At 41.4% G+C, this 15,992-nt stretch overlaps 1 protein-coding gene across 1 annotated transcript in view; it reads right to left on the reverse strand.

Moving 5' to 3' along the window:
* Positions 1-15,992, reverse strand: part of LOC137340518 (probable helicase with zinc finger domain) — a 223,433-nt gene that overhangs the window by 187,718 nt on the left and 19,723 nt on the right. Inside the window, exons 4-9 of the mRNA XM_068003017.1 lie at positions 8,986-9,022; positions 8,669-8,793; positions 8,513-8,569; positions 7,610-7,658; positions 4,134-4,209; positions 799-997 (exon numbers count right to left, since the gene is read on the reverse strand). Coding sequence (XP_067859118.1) covers positions 799-997; positions 4,134-4,209; positions 7,610-7,658; positions 8,513-8,569; positions 8,669-8,793; positions 8,986-9,022 — 543 coding nt within the window. The remainder of the gene's footprint in view (positions 1-798; positions 998-4,133; positions 4,210-7,609; positions 7,659-8,512; positions 8,570-8,668; positions 8,794-8,985; positions 9,023-15,992) is intronic.

A 15,992-nucleotide genomic window follows, 5' to 3' on the forward strand; every position in this document is an offset into this window, starting at 1 on the left:
AGCTTGTTACAGTAAACAAAACAAAATCTGACACTAGTACTGTGAGGGTTAATTGAGACAAGAGAATTATTTTTGGTCAGCCAGGTGTCCAACAGGCAAGGAAACCTATACATAAATGGTGGTAGAGATAGAGCTTCTGTTAAGATATGGAATGCACACTTTCTGGCTTTGGAGGTCATAACCAAGTTACCCAAATCCAGAAAATTTAGGCGAAAATTAGCAAAATTCAAAGCTTAGACACACCCACCACCCCCCACCCAATGTCTGCATAAAGTGACTGCTGGAGTTTCATGGACTAAATGCGCACAACTTACAAGCACAAACCACTAGTAAAGTCCATGCTGCTCGTCATGCTAGGATCATCTACCCAATAGGACATTGGCTTACAGAATTATATACAACTGTGCAGGAGAATCCCAGCCCCCGGTGACAAGTCTATCCTACCCCACCACCACATCCCGTCAATGACCGAGGCTGCCTGGTCAATCATCAACAGTGATGTGGAAAACTGTGGACCTGCCTGGCTCCATTGTGAGATGAGAGTTTGCCACAGAGGACAAATGCTGTTCCAATCTTCAATCATCTTGAGCCCATTTAAACCCCACAGAGTCCATGTACTATCTCCAAGCTTCCCCTCACACCCACTGCAGAGGGGACAGACAATAGCATAGGCAGAGAGATTACCGTTTCTGCAAATTGCATATTACATTTATCAGATAGCATGCAAAGAAATGTGCAATAGAAAATGATACAAGGCTGCACCAAAAGTGCTGTGCAAACAAAAGCATTTTATCTTACCACTCTGTCTGGACTCAGGCTATTAATCCATTTCTCGATCAATCTTTCACTATAATTGCAACCTTGCTGCTGCTGCTCCCTTTGCTGCTGATATTGAAGTCGTCTGTAAGCATGTCGTTCTCTCCATTCTACCAGCTCAGTGTCAGAATGAGCAAACACACAGAAGTCCTCAAAATGGCAGGCTCCACATTCCAAATATCTGTGCCAGAGTGAAATATTGAGAGCAGACAGACACATTAAGCCCAATCCAATAAACATATAATTGAATTACACTGAGTCAACAGCACAGAAACAAGCCACTCAGTCCAACTGGTCTATGCCAGCATTAATGCTCCACATGAGCCTCCTCCCTTCCTATTTCATCCAACCCTATCAGCATTCCCTTCTATTCCTTTCTCCCTCGTGTGCTTATCTGGCTTCCCCTTAAATACATCTACGCTATTTGCCTCAACTACTCCTTCTGGTAGCACATTCTTACCAAACTTTGGTTAAAGACGTTTCTCTTGAATTCCCTATTGGATTTATTAGTGACTACTTTATAATTATGACTCTAGTCTTGGACTCCCCCACAAGTGGAAACATTTTCTCTACAGTTACCCTATTAAACCCTTTCATTATCTTGAAGATCTCTAACAAGTCACCCCTCAACATTCTCTTTGCTGGAGAAAAGAGCTCCAGCCTGTTCAGCCTTTCCTGATAGTTCTGGTATCATTCTTGTGAATCTTTTTGCACCTTCTCCAGTGCCTCTACATCCTTTTTATAATATGGAGACCAGAACTGTTCACAGTACTCCAAGTGTGGTCTAACCAAGGTGCTATACAAGCTTAGTATAACTTCTCTGCTTTTCAATTCTATCCATCTAGAAATGAATCCCAGTGCTTAGTTTGCCTTTTTAAGGCCTTATTAACCTGCATCACTACTTTTAGTGATTTGTGTATCTGTACCCCGAAATCCCTTTGCTTCACTACTCCATTTAGACTCTTAGTATGTGGCCTCCTTATTCTTCCTACCAAAATGCACTACCTCACACTTATCTATATTGAAATTCATTTGCCAATTACACGCCCATTCTGCATTCATGACCTCTTGCATTTTGACGCATTCTTCCTTTGTATTAACTACAACCCCAATTTGGAGTTGTCCACAAATTTTGAAATTGTACTTCCGATTCCAGAGTAAAAATCATTAATATAAATTGTGAACAACAGTGGTCCCATAATCAAGTAGCTACCGTGATATATCATGAAGTGTGAGGTAACGCAGTTAAGGAGGGCAAACAGTAAAAGGGAATACGCAGTAAACAGGAATATATTTAGAGGGGCAGAGGAAGTGAGAGACCTTGGAGTGCATGTGCACAGGTCCCTGAAGGTGGCAGTACAGGTAGATAAGGTTGTGAAGAAGGCATACGGAATGCTCTCCGTTATTAGCCGAGGTATAGATTACAAAAGCAGGGATGTAATGATGGAGCTGTATAAAACGCTGTTAAGGCCACAGCTGGAGTATTGTGCACAGTTCTGGTCACCACATTACAGGAATGACGTAATTGCTCTGGAGAGAGTGCAGAGAAGATTTACAAGAATGTTGCCAGGGCTTGAAAATTGCAGCTACGAGGAGAGATTGGATAGGCTGGGGTTGTTTTCCTTGGAGCAGAGGAGGCTGAGGGGAGACTTGAATGAGGTGTACAAAATTATGAGGGGCCCAGATGGAGTAGACAGGAAGTACCTGTTTCCCTTAGCAGAGAGTTCAAGAACTAGAGGACATAGATTTAAGCTAATTGGTGGAAGGATTAGAGGGGACATGAGGAAAAACTTTTTTACCCATAGGGTGGTGGGTGTATGGGACTCACTGCCCGAATTGGTGGTATAGGCAGGGACCCTCAACTCTTTGAAAAAGTACCTGGACCTGCACCTAAACTGCTGTAAGCTGCATGGCTACAGACCGGGTGCTGGAAGGTGGGATTAGAATGGGCACCTGGTTGTTCTTCGAGCCGGCGCGGACACGATGGGCCGAATGGCCCCCTTCTGTGCTGTATCTTTCGTATGGTTCTATGATGTTCTCTCAGCAATGCCAGCATTATTCTCTGTAATCTCTATGAAGTGCCATGGGACATTTCTACAAAGCAGCACTATATAAATGCAAGTTGATGTATAAGCCAGCATGCTATTCTATAGTGATGTTACTTTAACTGTAACATCAACTTATTCCTGAAAACTTGCATGCTACCATAACTCTACACAAAATGGCTTTAAAATTGATTTTAAAATCCTAACAGTGTTTTATAACATTATATAACAGTGTCACTTATGCCAAGGAATAGGGGTAAGCGTTGCCATATTCCATTGTGCATCATACAGGACTGAAGCATGAACTGCAGACAGAAAAGCCAGGAAACCCTAGGAAAAGCTGATAGAAGGAGGATTAGAGTTATGTGACGTAAAGAGTGTTTTTACCCATTCGCCTTAAAGTTTGTGATACTGCTCCGTAAGGTTAAACAAACATTTGAGCTACACCGGTGTATCCTATGGGATTAAGTGAAAATTTCATCAATTATCAGGACAATACAATATTAACAGGGTAGGAATCATTAGAGTCCATAAAGTATTTAATCATCTCAGTCTATACATGCCCCTTTAACCTTCAATCCCATTTCCAATTGAGGTATTTAACTCTTTCAAATAAAAAGGACCCAAATAATCAGCCTAGCTTCAACTACTTTAACTGGGAATCTATTCCACATATTCACCAGAGAAAAAATAAGCCTTTTAGTCCGCAGCGAGACTTATTAATTTTTTTAAAGCTCTGCTCTCTGGTTCTACTCTAAGTTCAAGTCAAAAAGGCTGTTTACATCTACACCTCTCAGCATCTTAAAAATCAGCATCACATCCCCCTCAATTAACTTGTTTCTGAATTTGTTTGCATTGGAGACTAGGAGATATGCGAGAGCTTACATCCATTTGGTAAATTTCCCCGAAAGTACAGCTGAAATAATGACATCATCAAGTAAGAAATCTTGGTCACAAAACCAATATCCGAGCACTCCATGGAGCATCAGCACAAAACAGCTGATGAAGGCCTTTTCTTGTTCTATACTTCCTCGTATAAACAGAAGTCAATGTCTTCGAGTTGATGGTGAGTAAAGTGAACAATGCTCAAGTTGCAGTGGAAAAACAAACGTTCTTCCTTTTACTTCCAATCAAGAAAGTGTTTCGAACTTCAGTACAATCATTTGTGGCAACAATACTTTCTTTGGCTCCTGAAAGCAGTATAAATATAGCATAGTTCTAGTAACATCACTAGTGTATTGATCAGGCACATGTTAATAATCAGAAACTTACCGACAACACAAGGAATACTCATCAATTCCAATAACACCTCGTGGTGGCGGACGAAACTTCCATCGACAATCATTTTCTGAAAGACAATTGGAAACATCACTTTTCTGTATAACATCTTCGTAACACTCATTCACTGCCTTTCCAGGGAGCAAGCAGAAACTTGGTCCAGCTATCACTATTAATAGTCTATGAATGTCGTCATCCAGGGGAAAAAAAGTACACAACAGAACTCTAGAAGACTCTTCCCTTCTGGCCCCTTAAAAATTGAAAGTAGGGATATTGTCATTGACAATGGGGAAATGGCAGACATGTCGAATAATTACTTTGAGTCAGTATTTACAGTGGAAATCCCAAGAAAACTAATACTGAATCGGGGACAGGGTCTCAGTAAAATTAACACAAGTAAAGCAACAGTAATGAAGAAAATAATAGCACTAAAAAGAGATAGAAATCCCCAGGACCAGATGGTTTCCATCCCAGGGTTTTAAAGGAAGTAGGTGAGCACATTGCAGATGCTCAAACTATAATCTTTCAAAGTTCTCTAGATTCAGGAACTGTCTTTCTAGATTGGAAAATTGCACATGTCACTCCGCTTTTTAAGAGAGGAGGGAAACCAGGGAATTATAGACCAGTTAGCCTAACATCTGTTGTGGGGAAAATGCTGGAGTCTGTAACGGAGGATAGAGTGACTGAACACCTCGAAAGTTTTCAGTTAATCAGAGAGCCAGTATGGATTTGTGAAAGGTTGGTCGTGCCTGACAAACCTGATTGAATTTTTTGAAGAGGTGACTAAAGTAGTGGACAGGGGAATGTCAATGGATGTTATTTATATGGACTTCCAGAAGGCATTTGATAAAGTCTCACATAAGAGACTGTTAGCTAAAATAGAAGCCCGTGGAATAGAGGGAAAAGTACGGACTTGGTTCGGAAGTTGGCTGAGCGAAAGGCGACAGAGAGTAGGGATAATGGGTAGGTACTCACATTGGCAGGATGTGACTAATGGAGTCCCGCAGGGATCTGTCTTGGGGCCTCAATTATTCACAATATTTATTAACGACTTAGATGAAGGCATAGAAAGTCTCATATCTAAGTTTGCCGATGACACATAAATTGGTGGCATTGTAAGCAGTGCAGATGAAAACATAAAATTACAAAGGGATATTGATAGATTAGGTGAATGGGCAAAACTGTGGCAAATGGAATTCAATGTAGGCAAATGTGAGGTCATCCACTTTGGATCAAAAATGGATAGAACAGGGTACTTTCTAAATGGTAAAAAGTTAAAAACAGTGGATGTCCAAAGGGGTTCAGGTACATAGATCATTGAAGTGTCATGAACAGGTGCAGAAAATAATCAATAAGGCTAATGGAATGCTGGCCTTTATATCTAGAGGACGAGAGTACAATGGGGCAGAAGTTTTGCTGCAGCTATACAAAACCCTGGTTAGACCGCACCTGGAGTACTGTGAGCAGTTCTGGGCACCGCACCTTCAGAAGGACATATTGGCCTTTGAGGGAGTGCAGCGTAGGTTTACTAGAATGATACCCGGACTTCAAGGGTTAAGTTAAGAGGAGAGATTACACAAATTGGGGTTGTATTCTCTTGAGTTTAGAAGGTTAAGGGGTGATCAGATCGAAGTTGATAAGATATTAAGGGGAACAGATAGGGTGGATAGAGAGAAACTATTTCTACTGGTTGGGGATTCTAGGAGTAGGGGCCACAGTCTAAAAATTAGAGCCAGACCTTTCAGAAGTGAGATTAGAAAACAATTCTACACACAAAGGGTGGTAGAAGTTTGGAACTCTCTTCCACAAACGGCAATTGATGCTAGCTCAATTGCTAATTTTAAATCTGAAATAGATAGCTTTTTGCCAACCAAAGGTATTAAGGGTTATGGGCCAAAGGCAGGTATATGGAGTTAGATCACAGATCAGCCATGATCTTATCAAATGGCGGAGCGGGCTCGAGGGGCTGAATGGCCTACTCCTGTTCCTATGTTCCTTCTGATTTTCTTCACTTCACTTGAGGAAGTGCTTACTCCCACGTCCCCAAATGGCTCCAGCTGAAACCCAAATACTCTACGTGGGTAATGTCTGACAAACCACACTCCCATCTCTCCACAGTACAGTCATTCAATATGGTTAACCACAAGACTGCAATGCAGCCAAAAAACATTCCCCCCCATATTTTCCTGGTTCTTCTTCACCAAGATGCAAAATAGGCAGCGTACTCCCAGTGCTGGACTTCAAATCAGCTCTTAAGATCCTCACAAAAGCAAAACAAATCTGTTCTTCCTCCAACTTTCACCCTTGCTTCCAAATGAATCACCGACTTAAAACTCTTCTCGTATCAATCCATAATGCAGTATGCTGTTCCACAGGCCATCCTGCACACCAATTTTTAAGTAAAAAAACCACAGCAACTTCAAGTTTTATTTTAATTACAAATAATCAGTTCACTAAATGTAGGGAAAAACTAGGGAGCATATGATCTGATTAAAGGCATTTCTTGCCACACAATGTGGAAGGGAGGTGAAGTGGCTAACAGGAAAACAATGCGCATAAACATATAAATTAGAAACATTTTTAAAAATTCAATATAGTACTTTTAGTGATTCCTCTTCAATAAAGAAACTTGTACACAATCCTGTTGGACCCCAAGAACCCTTCCTCAAAACTTCCCCCCCCCACCCAGGTTCTAGGATCCAGGACCCCTTAGTGCTCAGAAACACTAGGTTGCACTCTCCCATCCCTGTACCGCTCCCTATGTTCCTTAATCCCAGGACCATGTACAATGCACCCAGACCTTGGAACCTCCTTCCCAAATGCTCCCATTCCTCTGCCAGTGATTCCAGATGCCCCCCTCTCCCGTACTCCTGGACCACAAGAACCTCCAGTCAGTGCAAGCAGATCTCGAGGCCCATGTTGAAGTGCAACTAGATCCTGAGACCCCCCACCCCCCCGCCAAACCACCCGTGCTCCCAGATTCCCTGCCCCCTTCCCAGTGCTCCCAGATCCCAGGGCCACCCCCAATGTTAATAAATCAGTGTCCCCAATAATAATACTTAGCATAATACCCCTGCTCTAACAACTCACTAAGAAAGTTTTGTTTTGTTCTATAAAGGGGCTTTCTTATATCCCAGTTTCCAGTTCTGAGGAAGGGTCCAAAACATCACCCTATTTTTCTCTTTATAAATGCTGCATATTTTCAGTACCCAGCAATGGGGCCCAGACCCCATACACTGACTACTGACGATTAAAGGAGTGCTGTAGGAACCATTCTCTACAGCCACCTCTAGGGAAGCTACTCAAACAGCATGCGAGGTGCATTATCAGGAGAAAGTTGTGCACACTTTATCAGGGAGGCACACCAATAAAAGGTTCTATTAGTAACAGTGAGGTGATACAGTCCATCTATTTAAAAGCAGAATCATTTGTTGCATGACTGTATTGAGCTTCACAATGTCAGCACACACCTTTGGCATCTTGCTCTGATGAAAAGAGAGCACCGTTAGTTGAAGCCTGCTAAAAATAAACACAAAGTTCACATAAATAATTCAAATCTTTCACATTTCTTTTGATCTTCTGCATCACTCCGTACCAATGTAACTAAGTATCTGCAACAAATTTATTAACATTGTACAAACCACTGTTAGTGAGTTACGTAACCATTCCCTCCCCAGGGACTATTTTGGTCCACTTTAATGAGGAGGGCATGACCCCCACCCTGAGTCCTACCTAGTACTGGAAATCTGAGCGTTCAGAATTCTCTGGTTATATTGTTGTGAGAAAGTCCAGAACATTCATAGTTAGCTGAATAGTGCGCAGAAGCTTCATACATTTTATCTTGTATATTAACCTGTGAGGTGACAGCAGACTTTTATTTTGCAGTAACAGCAAAAGCACTCCTATTTACTTCATATGTAAGAAATATTCCAGAGTAACTCATTTTAGGGACTTAGCCAGGAGGAATCTTTGATAATATAGCAGCATGCAAGATATCTGAAACTAATGATGGCACTACTACAGCAGCTTTCAAAATCAGTCATCTCACCTTTTGGCCCTTAAATCAATCTAGCCCAGATCGTCATCAGTCTCTACCAGATGCAGGGGTCCTAATTAAAAGAGCAGTTTTCCAGTAGCCATGAATCCACATACAAAATAGAATTCAGCATCTCATGGCATTCTCATCTTCGGGACAGGAGGAGGAGGAACTTAACCCCACATTTCACCCATTCTGTACCTAACTTGATAAATGCAACATATTCAAACTCCCCCCTCCCAAAAAAAAATGTACAGTACATTTATCTGTTTCTGCATTACTCGTTTGGAGAGAGGGAGACACATTTAGGTTCTGCATCCATACATTAACATCTTACCTGCGATTCCGCCAGCAAGTGCAGTAGTCGTCTCAGATGATTTAAGGACGCTCCATTCTGGAAGCATAAATCGACATGTGCTTTGTGTGCGCTATGAATTCTACTGAAATCGCATTAGTTATAAAACAAATCTCAATCGCCAAAACGCTGACCTACCATACAGTCTGCAGTCTTACAATCGCACAAAGCATCATAAACATCCTTCAGTTTTCCCTCTAGAACTAGTGATGCCAACACATCTCTTAATAGGTTTTCTCCCAGAACTTCATGGAAGCATAAGACTTGGGAACAGAACAGTTAATTTAACATGTAAACAATTCATCTACCACCAAAAATCACGCTATACATATGTAGGTTGTTTATTTCAATATTAAAACTCTTACTGAAGAACAATCCCTGAAAATACACCCTAACTGCATACATGACATTGTATTTCAACATTAAATTAAAATAAGCCATTTTAGGCAACTTACCACTTTTACAATCTTCTTCTGCATCTTTGTAATTCTTCTGTAAAGAAATCCAAAAGTGTTTACATTCATTCAGGTGCAAAATACTTACAACAAATAACATTTAATACTGCTCTCTGTGTTTCTTGATAAAATACATCAAATAAGGCACAATTTAAAAGTATAAAATTTTGGATGAGTTGGTGTTCACCTTATGACAATATTACTCATTACATTCAATGCACACCTCTGTAGTCTTCCTCCTCTCTGCCCCACTCCCCAAAAAAACTAAGGACACACCCACATCTGCCACAGTGCAGCACGTGCCTTGCCAATGAATTACAGAGGAAAGGCAGCAAATACACATTTAAAGATATAAACGGCATGTCAATTTTTATTTTTAAATGCATATATGCCACCTCCATTGTGAAATTAACTTCCTCTCCCCACATGCACAGAAGGGAGCGCCTAGGCAGCTGAAATATCTGCCAGCAATAGTGGGACAAAGGGAGGAGGAGATGAACAAAAGGCAGAGTAACAGCAACAGACAGTTTGTGGGTGAACAAGGTTGCAAAGATGGAGTGCGATAAGGCCATGAAGGAACTTAAAGATGCGGACAAGGATTTTACATTTAACACTTTGGAGGATGGGAAGCTGATGTACATCAGCGAGGAAATGGGTGATAGGAATAGGATATCTGTAGTAGAGTTTAGAACAAGCTGGAGTTTAAAGGATGGAGAGTGTTTAATGGTTAAATCTGAAGGTGACAAAGGCATGTAAAGGGTTTCAGTGGCATAGGGGTTGAGACAGGAGCAGAGGTGGGCAATTTTGCACAGGTGGAAGTAGGCAGTGTTTATTATAGAAAGGATAGAGTCTGAAGTTCAACTCAAGGTTAAACAAGATGCCAAGGGTGCAACTGGTCTGGTTCAGCCTGAGACAGTGGCCAAAAAGAGGGGATGAAATTAGTGGCAAAGGAGCAGAATTTGTAAGGGATCTTGAAGAGCTCGCACCAGCACAGTGACTGAATGGCCTCCTTCTCTACTGTAATTTCTATGATTCTATAAGGTTCTCCCTGTAGTCTTTTCATTGATGACATCTAGACATAAGACAGACTGTAAAAGCAATATTAACTCAAATTTAAAAGTAGATGCTGTCCCTTCCCAAAGTTTAAAATGAAGGGGCAAAGATAGTCTGTCTAACAGAATAGGCAGAGTCTCAAGAGTTAGTTCGGATAAAGGGTCTGTTTGATGAGGACACTTTGTTTAAAATGCTGATGAGACACTGCACTGTAAGTCAATTGTAGGTTGTACTTGTGAATTTCAAAAAGGTCCTTCAACTGTCTCCAGTGGTTAGTCCTTTTAACATTGTATTTCAGCCTCAGGTGAATCTTATGAGAATCTGTGTTGTAACACTGCAGAACAGCACTTGCACTGAGATATTCAATGTGCAAGCTCATCTTGAAAGCCTTCAGGCCTCATCACAACCATCACCCAGATATGGAGACGAGCTGAATATCAGAGAAGATGTGACAGCAGCTGCCATTAACATCAAGGCTGCATTCGACCAAATATAGCATAGGAGCCCTAGCAAAACTGAGGTCAATAGCTGTCAAAATGGAAATCCCTCTAATAGCTAGAGTCATGGTTGGCAGAAGTCAGTCATCACCGCCTCAGGACGCTGCTGCAGGTGTGCCTCAGAGCAGCATCCTTGGCCCATCCATCTTCAGCCGCTTCATCAATGACCTTCCCGCCATCATAAAGTCATGAGTGTGGCTGTGCGTCAACTATTTCCCAATTTTCAGCTCCATTCTCAACTATTTTAATAACAAAGAAGCCCATGCAAGCCGACAGCAGGACCTGGATAATACCCAGACTTCGGCTGACAAGTTACGGATAACATTCGCACTACCCAAGTGTCAGGAAATGACCATCTCCAACAAAAAAACCCAAGCACTTCCCGCTGAACTTGAATGGTACCACCATTGCAAGTGACCGATCAGCAACATCTTGACTAGAAGTTTAACTGGACCAGCCAAATCAACAACATGGCTACAAGAGCAGGGCAGAGGCTGGGTACTTGGATAAATGGCTCATCTCCTGACCTCGCCGCCATCTACTAGATTCAAGCCGAGTGTGAGATGGAATACTCCGCTTACCTGGTTGGGTGCAGCCGCAATGATACTCAAGAAACTCAACACTTTCCAGAACAGTGCAGTCTGCTTGATTGCTTGCTCTCAATATCGCCCCTCCACCACCAGTGCACTGTGGCTGCAGTATGTACTATGCACAGGATATATTGTGGCAACTCACCAAGCTTACATCAACAACACGTTCCAGCCATGCAACCTCTACCACGGAGGAGGCAAGAGCACCAATGTCATGGGAACACCATCACCTCCAAATTCTCCATCATCCTGACTTAGATATATGCTGCCCTTTCTTCATCAATGCTGGGTCAAAATCTTTGAATTCCTTACTTAACACCACGTTGGGAGCACCATCAGCATGAAGACTGCAGCAGTTCAAAGAGAAGGTGCACCACCATCTTCTCAGGACCACTAGGGATGGGCAATAAAATTGTAGCTTTTCCATTGTCAGCCACATCTTGCTAACAAATAAAAAGTCCTGTGTCCCAGTTCTTCAGCTTTCTGTCTCAGTCTGAGCATGACAGGAGGAAGCAGCTCTATAACAAAAGCTTACATTGTACTATTTTCAAGAAGGGAAACTTGATGGAATTAAAAGACATTGATGGCACAGAGTTTACTGGACTGTTTCTTTTTCTACATGAAAGTCTGAAGCTGGAAAAATGTGAAGTTAGCCCCTTGTGGAATATTTCTGGATCTTTTTAGATATATTTATTATGTTGTTTGCATGTGTCTTGTATCTATGCTTTTGTAAATTGTTTTGAAACAAAAACTCAAATAGTAGTTCCAGCCTGCACCAGTCAGGATCCAAATGTAATATTTTCCTTCTTTCAAGAGACGGGAAAAGTAATGGAAATCCAACATAGATTCTACTGTGGAGTATTATTGCTAATTAGAGTACTTAATAGGGAAAATCCAACCTTATTCTTAAGTTTAGGGAGACCAACAAAAATGTATTTGTAGCATTTACAGCATTAGGTCAGCACAAATGGGACTGAAAAACATCAGTAGAAAAAGTAGCACCACTCAGTGGAAAAGCTGAGACTGCATCCTGAACTCCATGAACCAGTCTTACAGGTGTAAATACCTTGTTTTTTAACCATTTGTTAGATGCCTCATGACATCAGTTTGAATCACCGAGCCCTTCAAATTTCTCTCTCATTCAAAAGAACATCTTGACTATCTTCACTCCCGTCACAGACAGTTCTGGACAAGGTCAGGAGTTAATTCCTACTGGCATTCTACATAGATTTTTCAAGTTCTATTTTTAAACTTTGTTTCTTTGACCAATTGCCACCATAATCAATTCCAACATTTTACTTTAACAACCAATACCTCATTAATAATGGAAAATGTAACTGTGTGACTTTATATGTTTAGCTGCAAGTGCAATCTGCAACTATTTGGACTCTGGAATCGGAAGAACAATTTCAAAATTTGCAGATGACACCAAATTGGGGGATGTAGTTAATAAAGGAAGAATGCGTCAAAATGCAAGAAGACATTAATAAATTTGCAGAATGGACGCATAATTGGCAAATGAATTTCAATATAGATAAGTGTGAGGTGGTGCACTTTGGTAGGAAGAATAAGGAGGCCACATACTGCTTGGATAATAAGTCTGAATGGAGCAGAGGAGCAAAGGGATCTCGGGGTACAGATCTGCAAATCACTAAAAGTAGCGACACAGGTTAATAAGGCCATAAAAAGGCAAACCAAGCACTTAGGTTCATTTCTAGAGGGATAGAATTGAAAAACAGAGAAGTTATGTTAAACTTGTATAGAACCTTAGTTAGACCACACTTGGAGTACTGTGAACAGTTCTGGCCTCCATATTATCAAAGAATATAGAGGTATTGGAGAAGGTGCAAAAGAGATTCACAAGGATGATACCAGAACTGAGAGGTTATAACTGTCAGGAAAGGTTGAATAGGCTGGGGCTCTTTTCTCTAGAAAAGAGAAGGCTGGAGGGTGACCTGATTTATGTCTTTAAGATAATGAAAGGGTAGGCGTGGAGAAAATGTTTCCACTTGTGAGTGAGTCCAAAACATAAGATAGCCACTAATAAATCTAATAGCAAATTCAGGAGACATTTCTTCACCCAAAGAGTAGTAAGAATGTGGAACGCGGTACCACAAGGAGTAGTTGAGACAAATAGCACAGATGCATTTAAAGGGCAGCTAGAAAAACACGAGGGAGAAAGGAATAGAAGGGCATGTTGAAGAAATAGGGAGGGAGGCGGCTCATGGAGCATAAATGCCATCATAGACCCGTTTTTGTGCTGTCGTCTCGATGTAATACCTTCTTCAAGGCCAACTGAAAGATCACCTCCCAAAATCTTGAAGACTACTTTAAGTAAGTCAACCAAGAACGAAGTTAGCCATATAAAAATTAGCCAGGGATCATTTGTATCTTCTCCCTCATTCTTATGCTGACCAGAATCCTGTATCGAACAATATTTTCTTGTTTTTCATCCCCTCATTTGAGTTTAACCCCACAAGTTTTCCTTTTTTGTTGTGCCAATTCACAAGTTAACTGTTGTATTTAAGTACGGTAATGGTTATGTTACTGGAATATTAATCTAAAAACCTGAATTGATAATTCAGAGAACACGAGCTCAAATCCCACCATGGCAGTTTGACATTATTAATTCAGTTGAAAAAAAATCTGGAAATAAAAAGCTGAATGCAGTAAAAGTGACCATGAAGCTTGTCATAAAAACCCAACTCGTTCACTAATGCCCTTAAGGGAAGGATACCTGCCGTCCTTATCCGGTCTGGCCTACATGGGACTCCAGTCCCACTCCAACATGGTTGACTCTTAACTTCCCTCTGAAGTGGCCGAGCAAGCCACTCAGTCGTATGAAACCACTACCAGCTGTTCAAGAAGGCAGCCCACACCTTCTCAACGCAACTAGGGATAGGCGATAAATGGCAACGATGCCCACATCGAGAGTGAATTTTAAAAAAGGCAACGCTGCAGATATGCCCTGTAAAGCACATTCTCTACCTCGCATGGATACAGTCTCCGAACTTACATCTACCCATCACAAATTTGCATAATATTTTCCTTTATTCAATCATCCTCCTCCCCTTTCTAACTTTAGAGACCAGCAACAATTCAATATTATTCAGAAAACACTCCGCCCTGTGCACGCCCCGGCCCATTCCATAAGCTGTTATTTATATAAATCATAGGTATTTAACTGGGATGTAAATCTGATATAGCATATCCATTCCAGTTATATTATTCATTGGCAGACATGACCATAATGATATTTTTGCATGCTTGAATGTAACCATCATCACTGTTGTCCTGAAAGGTGCCCCCCAATCACACCTATTCACTGCTCAAGTATATCACGAACAGAATTTAATTTAGCCTTCAACTCACAAAGTGAATAAATATAAATATGTGCTTAACTCAGCACTCCTATTAAATCATACAAGTTGTGCCTTTGAAAGCCTTGTGTAATTTTCATCCACTTAGCTATTAAAGTAAAAACATTACACTATACATTATGCACATGCATTTTTTAAGCACATACAAGGAATATTATTTGCCAATATCAACCCATCAACAACACTTGTCATTGCTCCAGTATAAGTCACCAATTGAATAAATGCATGATTCAGCTTCTTCGCAACTCAGCTCCGTGGTCTCCTGCATTTCCAAACAATTCATCAATCACAACTCAAATTCTTTCCATGCTGCCAACCATATCGATTTTTCTTCCTGGTGCATGGGATTCCTCGAACAGCGTCTTCCAAAATGTTACTTTTACAAATCCTTATTGAGAGAAAAAGTTCAAGTGCGTTTGAAATAACTCTCATGTTCTACAGTGCTTTGGATACCAACTACCAAAAGGCTAGCTAACTGGGTAACAAGCTTGCATACCCAATGAGAGGAGTGAGGCAAGGTTGTCCACTGTCTTCAGCAACAATGTTTTGGAATGATATTGTAAGGAATGGGCTTGAGACATTTTTGAAAGTATTGTGCTCCTTTTTGTAGATGATGGCGTGTTATTGGCAGACTCAGCTGGGGATGCAATGCACTCTACCCATCTTTGTACAGCCCAAGAAGGGATCTTGAAGGGATTTATAAGGGGTACGCAATTCGTGATTCATCGTGGAATCTCAGGATCCCTGTGTATGCCAACTTCAAGTTGGTCACAGTCCTTCAGGACCCGACTGAGATGAGCTCAAAAGGTACTGGCCCTTCTGCAGCGATAGCCACTTCCTAATCGAAGGTAAACATGCGGTGTACAAGACTTGTCCATTGTTACTAGGGCTTCATCTGGCTCAAAATCCGGAACCAAGCTGTGAGGTGAATTTGTGGCCTACATTGACCGGTCACTGTGTACCCTGGAGGGAGAGGCAATCTCACAGCAGGCACATCCTTGTGCAAAATGAGGACGACGATTAAGCAGTTGGTGATAAGCAAGCCTGGTACACAGCATTGTGGCTGACACAATGTACGGTGTGCTTTGTAGATCGTTCCACCACAATGAAGGCAGTTGCTGCTGAAGAAACCCAGACTTAAGATGTCGACTGCTGGAAGGCTTTACCTGGAGACCACGGATGAGAATATGTAAACATTATGTCCACGGTTCAGTATCCATCATGTTTGAGTTGTAGAAAAGGAGCTGCTACTGAACTTCTGTACCTCCAATTGGTGAAAGCACTGTTCCATGGGATATGATGCTCAGGAATATGGTGATAACGTTCTCATACATTTTATGGTGCCTACTGACCACCCAACAAAAACCCAAACCCACATTCGTCAGCTGGTAAATAACTGACTGGTAACACTTCTTGTGGGGAGAGAAGGTTCAAAACAGGGCAAGGTCTCTTTGGGTTTGAAAATTACATGCCTGGTGATAGAAGCT

The sequence above is a fragment of the Heptranchias perlo genome, chromosome 22, assembly GCF_035084215.1.
Source record: "Heptranchias perlo isolate sHepPer1 chromosome 22, sHepPer1.hap1, whole genome shotgun sequence".
Classification (NCBI taxonomy): domain Eukaryota; kingdom Metazoa; phylum Chordata; class Chondrichthyes; order Hexanchiformes; family Hexanchidae; genus Heptranchias; species Heptranchias perlo.